The 13,165-nt window shown below is 41.7% G+C and overlaps 1 protein-coding gene across 6 annotated transcripts in view; it reads left to right on the top strand.

Annotated features, from left to right (window-relative positions):
• usp9 (ubiquitin specific peptidase 9) overlaps positions 1-13,165 on the top strand; it is a 41,385-nt gene that overhangs the window by 13,662 nt on the left and 14,558 nt on the right. For all 6 annotated transcript variants that reach the window (XM_058081230.1, XM_058081229.1, XM_058081227.1 and 3 more), the window contains exons 7-26: positions 162-277; positions 350-601; positions 695-830; positions 916-1,068; positions 3,104-3,208; positions 3,315-3,521; positions 4,611-4,747; positions 7,688-7,821; positions 7,904-7,994; positions 8,073-8,186; positions 8,248-8,476; positions 9,354-9,449; positions 9,541-9,752; positions 9,842-10,082; positions 10,162-10,311; positions 10,390-10,510; positions 10,612-10,742; positions 12,352-12,630; positions 12,722-12,847; positions 12,978-13,115. In XM_058081230.1, the coding sequence (XP_057937213.1) occupies positions 162-277; positions 350-601; positions 695-830; positions 916-1,068; positions 3,104-3,208; positions 3,315-3,521; positions 4,611-4,747; positions 7,688-7,821; positions 7,904-7,994; positions 8,073-8,186; positions 8,248-8,476; positions 9,354-9,449; positions 9,541-9,752; positions 9,842-10,082; positions 10,162-10,311; positions 10,390-10,510; positions 10,612-10,742; positions 12,352-12,630; positions 12,722-12,847; positions 12,978-13,115 (3,168 nt within the window). The remainder of the gene's footprint in view (positions 1-161; positions 278-349; positions 602-694; positions 831-915; positions 1,069-3,103; positions 3,209-3,314; positions 3,522-4,610; positions 4,748-7,687; positions 7,822-7,903; positions 7,995-8,072; positions 8,187-8,247; positions 8,477-9,353; positions 9,450-9,540; positions 9,753-9,841; positions 10,083-10,161; positions 10,312-10,389; positions 10,511-10,611; positions 10,743-12,351; positions 12,631-12,721; positions 12,848-12,977; positions 13,116-13,165) is intronic.

The raw sequence follows: 13,165 nt of genomic DNA, 5'->3' as shown, positions 1-13,165 counted from the left end.
CACACACGCAAACCTGATGTGGATCTGTTGGTGTATGTTAAAAAGATAATAATTGTTTTAATTTCTTCAAGGTTGGCAGGTCTGCTAATGTAGTACATCACCTAATTTTGTGTTGCGGAACCAGCCGATTATAGCCTTCCCTCTTGTTTCATCAATTGCAGGGCTGGTTGGTGGACTTAATAAATAAATTTGGCACGTTAAACGGGTTTCAAATGTTGCACGATCGCTTCATGAGTGGCCAAGCACTGAACGTCCAGATCATCGCTGCACTTATCAAGTAAGCGCGTGTATTAATGAGGCTTCATCAAAGACTGTCCTTGCTTTTAATTTTCCCCTTCTCTTATTTCAGGCCTTTTGGCCAGTGTTATGAGTTCCTCACATTGCACACAGTGAAGAAGTACTTCCTCCCTGTCATCGAAATGGTACCCCAGTTCTTGGAGAACCTCACCGATGAGGAGCTGAAGAAAGAGGCCAAGAATGAAGCCAAAAACGACGCACTGTCCATGATAATCAAGTCTCTGAAGAACCTTGCATCTCGCGTACCGGGGCAGGAGGAGACTGTGAAGAATTTAGAGATTTTTAGGTTAAAAATGATTCTTAGGTGAGGATGTGATTTTGAGACAATGGGACATATTATTACTCAAATAATCCTGTCAACCAACTAATCCTGTTAATAAACTCCTTTTTCTTTCAGGTTATTGCAAATTTCTTCTTTTAACGGCAAAATGAATGCACTAAATGAAGTTAACAAGGTGATATCCAGCGTGTCCTACTACACTCATCGGCATAACCCAGAGGAGGATGAATGGCTGACAGCAGAGCGGATGGCGGTGAGCTCAGTAGCCTGGTTTCTAAATCTTTGCACATCAATTTCACCATTGTCTGTATTTACCTGTATTTAATTCTGTGCCTCAGGAGTGGATCCAGCAGAACCACATCCTGTCCATCGTCTTGCGGGACAGTTTACATCAGCCTCAGTATGTCGAGAAACTGGAGAAGATCCTTCGCTTCGTTATCAAAGAGAAAGCGCTGACAATGCAGGATCTCGACAACATTTGGGCAGCACAGGTAATATGTTGTGTTTATTATGATTTCACAACACTGCAGTTTGAGTTGGCTCGCATCACGGACATCACAGTCCTTACAGCAATCTGAGTGAGTGAGCCATTCCTCCGGTATAAACTCTTCTGGCGTTGTGATTCTAAATAAATATTGTATGTCTCAGAAACTTCACAACCATTAACTTATTGACTGCCAGACATTTTTCAGAAAAAGCGCCATACTGCCAGAGTTTTGGGGCATTTTTGCTGAACTTTGAAGATCCCCAGAATATTGAATTTAAAAGAAACTACTTTTATTCACAGATTTAGAACATAACACAAAATCTATTTACAGATGTGTGTCCAAACTATTTATAGACGAACAACAACAGCGTCACAGTCACCCTATCTTTTGCGATCGCAACAGATCCACAGCTAAACAAACTGTGCCGGTGTACACTGCCTGTATTTTTGGCCATTTCCTTCTGTCAATTCAGCAACTTCAGTCATATCCAAGCTGTTGCTGCTTCCAAGCTGAAGAATAGAACTGTTGCCTCCTATTGGGACAGAAATACTTGCCTACATGTCTGAAATTCACACACAAGATTCATCAGACTTTGATCTGTGGCTCCTGTGGAAAAAAAGCAAAAGACGTCGATTGAGGTCTTTGACAGTCAACGTACTTTGTGAAAAAGACGCCTGTGGCAGTGAATGATTTAATGAGTACCTGATTCAGAACAAAGGTCAAAATAATGTCACAGATTCTGATGTTTTTTTGTAGAAATAAAATACTTTAGCTTTTACCTGGACAATATCTATGAAAGAAAGAACTAGGCCAGGAAATTAAATTGATTCAGTATCTTTAGCTAAAAATGTAATAAGTGTGACTGAAATAAATACCTTGATACCAGACAGTGCTGGTGAAGTTTCCTAGATTTCCTTTGTAAGAGTTTGTGGAGTTTGTTTTGTAAGAGAATCAGGTGTAAATTATGGATACAAACAAGTAAGCAACAACTAAGGGCAAATGCATTCACGTTTTATTTGAATAAAGTGCAACCAACACCTCCGATTGAATGAACCAGATAGCCTTTACTGCTCTCATTTTCATTAAGTATAGTAAGTGCAACCAGTAGGTTTATCTGCAACTTCTGTAAAAATAATACAATATTCATATCAATGTGATGAGAGGTCACATACCCTTGATTTGTGCATCACGTCCAGCCAGCCGTCGTTATCTGTATCTAGTACCGTGGCTCCAATGTTTTAACTCATTTCACAAAACAGATTTTCAACCACACTGTCGGGTCGCATGTCTTGTCAGTGTGAACAATAGGTGCCTGGACAGTCAGCGTTGTGTGAAATCCCATGGCACCTTAGTAGATGGTTGGAGAGATTTGTTGTGTTGCCGTGGTATTTTAGTCTGACATTTTACATATTCAAGAAACAGCAAGCAAATAATTTAGAACAGCTCCCTCTTGACAAGTGTAATGCTTTTTCCCGCTTGTCCTATGATAGCCCGCCATGCTACATTTTGTTTTCTGCTGGCACACGACGATGACGTCACAGACATGCAGACTGAATCGAGTAATGTTTAATGTCTGTCATTAAAAGTACTAAAAAAACACACCCAAACAGATCCATATAAAGCCTGCTGTGCCACCAATGCTTTTATTTTCTAGTATTGATGCAATTGATTGCTTAACTTTTAAACAATGTTAAACCGCTACATGAATGACAACTTGCCAAACACAAATCAAAGTAGTTGGATCATAGTAACATAAATTGAGACAAAATGTAGTACATTAGTCGTATTCACCCCTAATAAAAGTTGAAAAGGTGTGTAGCTTCTGACAGCTAATGTTAACAGGAATACACTGTTTAGCCCCACTTCTTCACTCACAGTTCACCCTCCCCTTTTTTAATACATGTGACAAAAAAAACTAAATGCTTGAACTGACCTCTATTTAGGATACTTGTAATTCTTGCAAGATTTGCCGATATGTACGAGAGGTTCGTCCTAGGAATCTCAGCAGGTCGGTAAAACTGTGTCTCTACATTTGCAGGCTGGCAAACACGAAGCAATTGTAAAAAATGTCCACGATCTTCTGGCCAAGCTAGCGTGGGATTTTTCTCCTGAGCAGCTTGATCATCTCTTCGACTGTTTTAAGGTGGGTTTGCATCTCAATGGGGTGGTATGTAGAGTACATATTCATTTAGTAATAACAGTATTGTTCTGCCATTAACTAACCCCTTGGCATATGTTTTCTCCTGCAGGCAAGCTGGACGAATGCCAGCAAGAAGCAGCGTGAAAAACTGCTGGAACTCATCCGCCGCCTGGCCGAGGACGACAAGGACGGCGTGATGGCCCACAAGGTCCTCAATCTGCTGTGGAACCTAGCCCACAGCGACGACGTGCCTGTAGACATAATGGACCAAGCTCTTAGTGCTCACATCAAAATACTGGATTACAGTTGTTCACAGGTACGTTTTGACAGAGGGAAAATTAGGTGCAAAATCACATTCCGGCAACCATACTACAGTATATCTTCATGGACATGTAGAAATTAAACTTCAATATACTACATTGCAGTAGTAAGTTGTCATCTTAGAGTTGTGTTTAGGCTTGTTATCCCGTTGTAAAGCTGCTATATGGCCCTGTTTGCCGAGAGAGGATTATCTGAAACATACCAAAAAATAAATAATGACAAAACTTTTTCACACCACTCAGTAACATACAGAACGGAACTTTGAGACGGCAACTCTTTGTTGTATATTTTATTTCCAGACAATTGCATTAAAAAAAATTTTTTATACCTAATATTGTTAGTTTAATGAAATATACCACTCCCTCACATATCAGCTTGATATGAATAAACTCTGAGCTTTAATGTGGTGGAAATACAAAATACATAGGGCAACAGGAACCTTTTAGTTCATCAACTATAGTTACCAGGAACTAAAAGTAAAGATTAAACGAATACCCCACTACGACAGACTCGGGCGGAGAAATTAAACGGACGGATTCGCCAGCATAGTTGAAAAAACGTGTACTCACTTTTTGGATTTTATAGCGTGGATGGGAGTAAATTGTGAAAGGATTTGGAGTATCTAAGCAGTGTCTCCTGAGGTCTACCTCATTTGGGTCATTCTCTCTTTCTGCTGATTACATCAGTGCTACTATAATACATAATTCGTGTTGTGCTTCTACTTGATAAATTTGATCTACTCGAGAGACATGAATGAGTTTAAACTACTGACACTGTCAGACACCTAAAATAACATTTTCTGAGCAATTAACGTTGCATTAAAATACAAATTATTTTTGCACTATTGCTGTTTATATTTGGTTTAAATATGCTGGAAAACTCTGTATCAAGACACCGCTATTGTGAGCCATATATGGTGTATTGTCGTATACTGCTCAATAAAGCTGTGCACTATTTTAGTATTATCCCTTTGACAAGATCTACTGGAATAAAAAGGCTTGCTGAAATGTAAGGGCTGTACTGTACTCTACCTTTATATGAGACTCTTTATGCACTTATGGGGATTGTTTCTTTTTACTCATAGGACAGAGACACTCAGAAGATCCAGTGGATTGATCGGTTCATAGAGGAACTACGAACCAATGACAAATGGGTGATTCCTGCCCTCAAGCAAATCCGAGAAATCTGTAGCCTTTTTGGAGAAGCTCCTCAGAACTTAAGGTGAGGTTATGGCAGCTCATTCTTACTGTAACCAGGCCAGCATTTTTTTTTTCCTGGACTACGCACTGAAACGCACCACAAGAAAAGCCAGCACAAACATTGTTCTCCAAACTCCTTTAAGTTAGTGTTTTTCTTGCAATCCCTCGTAGACAATATGTAGTATACATCCCTGTTGTTTTTCCAGAAAGAAAATGCCAATTAACATGCAAATGAGCTTAGTGGGGTAAGTTCAGTGTCAGGGTTCTGCCGACCTACTTTGTGTTCTGTCCAAGTCTTTCTCTTTGACATGTTAATACACTCAACAAAAATATAAACACATTTTTTCTCTCGTGAGCTATACTCAAAGATCTAAAACATTTCTATGAACACAAATTGTGTTCACACTGTCTAAATCTGTGTTCGTGAGCACTTCTAATATTCCATCCACCTCACAGATAATGGCATATCATGATGCTGATTATACAGCATGATTATTTCAGCATTTCAATTGTTAAACTTGATGGAGTCACTGGGATGCTTTTAGCTTGAAGGAATTATGTACAGATCCTTACAACATGGGGCTTTGTATTATCAAGCTGCAACATGAGGCGATAGCTGTGAATGAAACACACAGCAATGGGCATAAAGGTCTTGTTAACATGTATCGCCATGCATTTAAATGCACTTATTTGTTGTCCATACTATATAACACAATAGGTCACTTGATCCACAACATAGAGATCAGAAAACGGTAAAAACCCTGATTTAACCAGGGTGAGAGCACCTCTCCAAAGTACCAGACACCATCAAATGTGAGCATTTGTGTATGGACGACAAACTGCAGTCAGGTCAAGACCCCAATGAGGATGACCAGCATGCATATGAGCTTCTCTTTAGAATTTTTTTTCAGTTTGTGCAGAAATTCTTTGGTTATGCATACTGCTTGTTGTAGCAGTAATCTCAAACAATCTTGCAAGTAAAGATGCTGGTGTGGTTACATGTGGTCTGTGGATGTAAGGCTGGTGCGATGTACCGCCAAAATCTGTGGAAAGTATTTGGAGACTGCTTATGGTAGAGAAAGGAACATTCAATGCATGGGCAATAACTCCAGTGAACATTCCTACAGTCAGCAAGCCTATCACACGCTACTTCAACACTTGACATCTCTGGCGTTGTGCTGTGTGATAAAACGGCACATTTTGGAGTGGCATTTCATTGTAGCCAGTCAAAGGCGAAACTGTGCAGTAATTATGCTGTCTAATCAGCATCATGATGTGCCACACTTGTGAGGTGAAAGGATTATCTTGGCAAAACAGTGCTGACTGCACACTTGATGGATGTGTGAAAAATGTCTGTGCAAAGAACATTTTAGATCTTTTGATTGCCGCTTGTGAAAAATCAAAGCAAAAACAAGTGTTGTTTATATATTTATGTATTAACATGTACATAATTAGAGGTTTGTGGCTTGAACCTGCTTTCACCAATTATTACTGGGGTTCCATCTTAAATGAGATTTGATTACACCTTACAGTCCTCTTGCTAAGATGTGCTCATTTTTGTTGCATAAGTTGCGACCGACAATGCGAACAAAATAAAAGTGCACTTGTCTTGTGCCGTTTTTATAACCAGTGTTTGACATGGAGTCCACACTGCTTTTCCTTACATTACCAACATGAACTATTTTTATCCCCAGCATTGATCACCTGCCACCTAAATCCTCACTCGTATCAAGACTAATACAGTGTCATTTAAGATGGAGCCCTGACCCTCTTAATGCCAGTGCCAAATATTGACATTGTTTCATGCCTTGCACCTATTTACAGAAATATTACTCTGGGGACCACATTTTTAGAACCTTTTTATAGTCACGTTTTTACCTCACAAATGGCTAAAGTCATAATTTAAGAGAATTTGACTTTATGAAGGGGATAACTTGAGTTTTTGTCATATGAAGTTGAATGACCTCATCAGCAGTGTAGTGACTTTCCCCCCCACTTCATCCCATGAGCAGAGTTCTGGTCAGTTTTTGGTGATGAATAAAGTAGTTCTGGCTAGTTGGTGCAGACGCAAAGCTAGTATAGCTAGTTCTTACCTCGTGCTTTTAACAACAGAACACTTCAAAACATATTTCTTCCTCTGTTGTGAACGTGTAGGAACATAATTGTCCCTGCTGAAGTGTGCACTTCACACGCGCAAAGCTGTTTTATCCTGTTCACACATTACAGCAAGATGACAAGAAGCCAAAGTTGACTGGTAGCAATGTCCACCGGAAAGCGTTGAAATGTAAAATTTGGATTAAGACACATGTTGTGAGAGCACAGGTAATTACAAGTCTGTACCACTTATAAAAATAAATGAATAGGTATTTTTTGTTTCCAATGTTGTTACCGCTCTTGCTCATTTTGGCTCTCATGTCACATCAGTCATCATCCGAACATGTAAACACTGAACGATTGTGAGGTGACTTTTTTGTGCCCAACGTTTTTGTGATGCACATGTATGACTTTTTTTAATGCATATTATTTTGAGCAAGCATTCTGCTAAACTGTCATTTTAAAGTTTTGAACTGAATTCCAAGGCCAGGCAACAGGGCCCGCCTGTTGAATAGCCCTCGTCCGATCTTCCGTTACAGCTCTGATGCGTGATCTCCATGTAAAAGCAGCAGCAGATTTTAAACAAATTTTGATTTGTGTGCTTTTTTTTGTGCAGTTTTTTTCCTAGATGCAAGGCAGGAAATGTATTGATATCAAAGTGTCTTGTTACACAGACAAAAATGCTCCAAAGCTGCTTTCTTTGTGCCGTTAATGAAAACAAATGGGGGCGAGAGGAAGTTTTTTTTTTTTGTTTTTTGTGATCAACAAATAGCTGACCTTGTTCTCTGCTTTCTTGCCTCCTCTTCCTGTTTTTAATGCCCTCTCTTGTGTATCAATTACCCTTTTTTTCTTGCTGCTTACTTTTCAGTCAAACCCAGAGAAATCCCCATGTGTTTTATCGCCATGACCTTATCAACCAGCTGCAAAATAACCACGCTCTGGTCACATTGGTAGCAGAGAACCTGTCCGCCTACATGGAGACAATGAGGCAGTTCTCAAAAGGTATGCTTTAGAGACAAATGTACTGCTACCATAAAAGTTGCGTAACCCAACAGTCTCACACTTGTCTTTTCTTTTTCTGTAGAAGAACAGGCAGAGTTTGATCCTCAGACAGTACGGCCAGGAAGCCGCTACAGCCATGTACAGGAAGTACAGGAAAGACTGAACTTCTTGAGGTATAACCCTATATAAAAGTATAACAGGATAGTCTGTTCCTGCTCACTGTAGCTTTTGGGTTTTTTTTTTCTTCTAAGGTTTCTTTTAAAGGATGGTCAGCTGTGGCTGTGCGCCCCTCAGGCAAAGCAGATCTGGAAGTGCCTGGCTGAGACTGCCGTCTTCCTCTGTGACCGCGAAGCCTGCTTTAAATGGTACGTTGTGAATTTCCTTTCTCTGTCTCTTGCATGTCTAAGCGCCAACCTCGCCTCACAGGTACTCCAAACTGATGGGTGACGAACCTGACCTTGACCCGGATATCAACAAGGACTTCTTTGAGAACAATGTTCTGCAGTTGGACCCTTCGCTGTTGACTGAGAATGGCATGAAGTGCTTTGAGAGGTTCTTCAAAGCTGTTAACTGCAGGGAGGGCAAACTAGTAGCCAAACGCAGGGCCTACATGATGGATGACCTGGAATTGATTGGCTTGGACTACCTCTGGAGGGTGAGGCCACAGATGTTCTGGACTGTTTTTATTTTTTATGCAATATGCTTTAATTAGTAGCATAAGTCGTGCCTATGTCAGTTATTCAGCTGCAAGTTGAAATCAAAACCTAATGACATCAGCGTTTCCCTGTCAGAGAATCTTTGATTAGCATATTTGCAGTAGGTACTTAGTAGCACTCCTGGCATTGAAGAATCTTTGACTAGCATCTTTTGTAGTATGTCCTTAAAGTAAACATTTGGAATTTAGTCATCATCCAAAATCCTTGAGACATGAACACAAATGTGGCCTTTCTGTGCATTCTTTATATCAAAACCAATAGAGAGCTCATTACTGCAGGTATGAAACAACACTTATTCCACATATAAAGCCCTCTGAAAAGACTCCCAGAAGCACCAACAATGATAATGGTTTCATTTTTTTGGAACACGCATACAAGTTACAGTGGAATACATCATATAATTAATTGTAGTTCCATATGTCCAAAATGAGTAGGAAGCAGAGATTATTATATCCCAACCCCCATCCATTTCACATTTCTTATAATCCATGTGATGTTTTTAATGTATTTTTTAAATACATTGAAAAGTGACATCCTTACCCCGGGCTTACACTGAATCAGGTCCTGATCCAGTCCGGCTTGCCACACAGTGGCACTCGTACTGACTCTGGTCGAGCTGCACTCCGGCTGCGGAAACCCACAGGTTGAGTGTTCTGGCGTCTGTGGGGGGAAAAAAGTTAAACCCCAAACAGATCCGGAGACGGAGCTGCACCTAGTGTGAACATATTTCAATCTAGCGGAATGCTTCTGGCGGCTGCAACTTGAATTGACATATCGAATATTTTTTGAAGAACTTCTGTGTCTTTTCATCTTCAGGTGGTAATCCAAGGAAGTGACGACATTGCCAACAGAGCTATTGACCTGCTGAAAGAAATCTACACCAATCTTGGCCCAAAATTACAAGTCAACCAGGTACAGAATTCTGTCCCAGTGCAGCGCTCTGCTGTTGTAACTTAAGTCACCAAAATGATGCCCTCACAATGACAAACGTATTCCGTTGTAGGTGGAAATCCATGAAGACTTTATCCAGTCATGTTTTGACCGTCTGAAGGCCTCTTACGATACCCTGTGTGTGTTGGATGGAGACAAAGACAGCATCAACTGTGCCCGCCAGGAGGCCATCCGCATGGTGCGAGTTCTCACTGTGCTCAAGGAGTACATCAATGAGTGTGACAGCGACTACCATGAGGAGAGAACTATCCTCCCCATGTCCAGGTGAAATAATGAGCATGAACCTCTCATTAATTTTGTGTCTGGAAGATGGACCAATTGGTGGACCAAAATGTTGCCATTTGTCTCCTCAGGGCGTTCCGGGGAAAGCATATCACATTGATCGTGCGCTTCCCCAACCAGGGGCGCCAAGTGGACGACCTGGATATTTGGTCGCACACCAACGACACAATCGGCTCGGTGCGGCGTGGCATCCTGAACAGGATCAAAGCCAACGCCGCACACACCAAGATAGAGCTCTTTATCAGCGGGGAGGTTGTTGATCCAGCTGACGACAGGAAGCTGATTGGACAGCTCAATTTGAAGGATAAAACTGTAACAATGTCACCTTTTTATGCTGTTTTATCCTTGCTTTGTTTTATAAACATATTAATTTGGTTATTTATTTGTTCAGCTGATTACTGCCAAGCTAACTCAGGTGAGTGCCAACATGCCCTCCAGCCCAGACAGCTCGTCTGATTCCTCCGCTGGCTCTCCTGGTAACCACGGCAACCACTACAGCGATGGCCCCAACCCCGAAGTAGAGAGCTGTCTTCCTGGAGTGGTGGGTTGCTGGGGAATCACTTCAGAAGTTTAAAATGTGTCAGAAATTGTTTTAAGAGTAATATTTCCTGTTTTTCAGATCATGTCACTGCACCTCCGCTACATCTCCTTCCTGTGGCAGGTGGCTGACCTGGGCTGCCAGCTCAACATGCCCCTGCTTCGAGACGGAGCCAGAGTTCTTATGAAACTCATGCCTCCAGGTACTTCTTCTCCTGTGCTCCGGTTCATCAACCAGCCTGCTCACTGTTGTGCAACACAACAGTAATTTCTGCACCGCTTGTGTTGTTTTGTCCCACTATAGATAACACGACTGTAGAAAACCTACGAGTTGTGTGTTTGGACCATGCCAAGCTTGGGGAGAACAGCCTTAGCCCTTCACTGGACTCACGCTTCTTTGGCCCCTCGCCCTCACAAGTGCTCTATCTCATTGAGGTGCGACCATGCCAGCACATTCTCTATATTTTGCCACTGCACCGTACCCACACAGGGCTTGCAAAGGCCCTTTTTGCTATCAACGCCTTTCGCATTTCCCCTAATCAGGTACTATGAGGAACTATTACTAGTGCTTTGCCAGCAAGGGTTAGAATAATGAAAAACCAATTGCATATTAGTAAACAAACACTGTGCTACTAAATTATTGCACTCCTTAGTGTTTTCTGCTTTAAAGAAATGTCTTTGTATCATACTCGAGGTCCCGTAAAGACAGTTGAGGCGGCACATTTTTAAAATAGAAATGAATAGACAAAATCAAAAGATGGCGTGCTTGCACGCACACAATTTATTCATGCATGTAATAAACACAAGTCAAAAGAAAAGTAAGTTACTTTGAATCCTGCGGTGTATATACAGGGATGTTCTGGTCTTACGGCATTTGTGTGCTGCATAGCAGTGATTTTGCACTTTGCATATGCTCTCATCATGGAGAACATGTGAAGAGGTGCATGTGATGCGACTTTCAGGTTGGTGGTGATGTTAGCGGCTTTTTCTCTGGTCTATGTGGATCTTGGCAGTGTGGAGCGGTGTCAAAAGGTCCACTGTGCCTGCAGGTTACGCTGGGCTAGACAGCTGTGTAGTGGGGAGGACAACACACGAGCTGGGTTTTATTTGCTTCAGGGCAGTGGGGGCTCTGGAAGTGACGGTGAAAGGGGGAGTGACACTGGTCGGGTGTTGGCAAAGGAATTGTGGGGGTGAAGACGACTTCTTCAGTGGTTTTTAGGGAGGATGAAGACGGTGATGACAGACTTTTCTGGTGCGCTACTCTATCAGTGTTAAATGCAATGTTGGGTAAAAAGTATTTAATTAAAAGTTAGAAAAAAATATTTGACATTGATTTTCTACCGCTTATCCTCACGAGGGTCGCGGGGGTGCTGGAGCCTATCTCAGCTGTCTTTGGACAAGAGGCGGGACTGGTTGCCAGCCAATCACAGGGCACATATAGACAAACAACCATTCACACTCACATTCATACCTATGGACAATTTGGAGTCGCCAATTAACCTAGCATGTTTTTGGAATGTGGGAGGAAACCGGTGTCCCTGGCGAAAACCAACACATGCACAGGAAGAACATGGAATTGAACAATTTTGTAGCGGCGAGGCCTGCACGCTAACCACTCGTGCAGTCTATGTGTGACATCTTAATGCTACGACATGGACACCTGCAGTTTTTAGATCTGTGCAGCATAAATATGTACAAATCTTTTTCCCAAGTTAAGTTTGCCTTATAAACCGTTGCACCTAATAATCCTGAAATTAAAGTAGTGTGAGCTCTGCTTCTGTGAGCTGATGAATGATGGCCAGTGTCTCTGTGAGCCTCGCCAGCGTCGGTAAACATGTTTTAAGTCTATTTAGAAATTGGATGAAGTGTCTAAATGTGGAGAACCTTGTTTTCCTCCATTGTGTATCAGTATGACTCATTTTGACTGGCTCTTCAATGTTTTTCTGTTCTTTTGAAGTGGAAAGTTCTTTTGCATGATAAAAGCTTGTGTTGGTATATACTTCATAAAGTTATGAGTATTAAACCATCCTTGCCTCTCTCCCAGGTTGTGTATGCTTTGCTGATGCCTGCCAGTGCCACTCTTGGCGAGGATGCCAGTGACTTCCAGTACAACTTTCTGAAGAGCGGCGGCTTGCCATTGGTGTTGAGCATGCTCACCCGGAACAACTTCTTGCTGTCAGCCGACATGGAAACACGGCGCGGGGCTTATCTCAACGCACTAAAAATCGCCAAACTACTGCTCACCGCTGTAGGCTTTGGACATGTGAAGGCTGTGGCGGAGGCCTGCCAGCCTAATGCAGAGGGAAACATCCCAGTGTCCCCGGTTAGGAGATACTCATAACACACACACACAGACTGATAAATTATGTCAAAATTTGGAACATTTTCCTGAGGTGTAATCTTTATCCATACAGATTAATCAGGCCACTCACGATCAGGCTCTGGTTCTGCAGAGCGCCCTGCAAAACATCCCAAACCCTGCATCAGAATGTATGCTGCGCAATGTAGCCATCCGCCTGGCACAGCAGATTTCTGATGAGGTAACTGGAAAGACTAGAAGGAATGCACTGCTTTTTTTTGGTTTTTCAATATGAATTTGTAATAAGATGTTTGCGCTGGATGCTGGTTCCATACTAATGACTTTTGTGGTACCTCTCCGCACACCATCAGAATTTTTTCCAGGCATCAAAGTCTATCCCAGACATCTGCGTGATTAGAGCGGTACAGAAAATCGTTTGGGCATCAGGCTGCGGTACAGTGCAGCTTGTCTTCAGTTCTAATGAAGAAATCAGCAAGATTTATGAGAAGGTAAATTGATGAAATAGTGAGAATTGTGAATGGCAAATGTTACATGTTTT

The sequence above is a fragment of the Doryrhamphus excisus genome, chromosome 9 (assembly GCF_030265055.1).
Source record: "Doryrhamphus excisus isolate RoL2022-K1 chromosome 9, RoL_Dexc_1.0, whole genome shotgun sequence".
Taxonomy (NCBI): Eukaryota; Metazoa; Chordata; class Actinopteri; order Syngnathiformes; family Syngnathidae; genus Doryrhamphus; species Doryrhamphus excisus.
The sequence above is the reverse complement of the archived record's forward strand: the minus strand, read 5'-3'. Positions and strand labels throughout refer to the sequence as shown.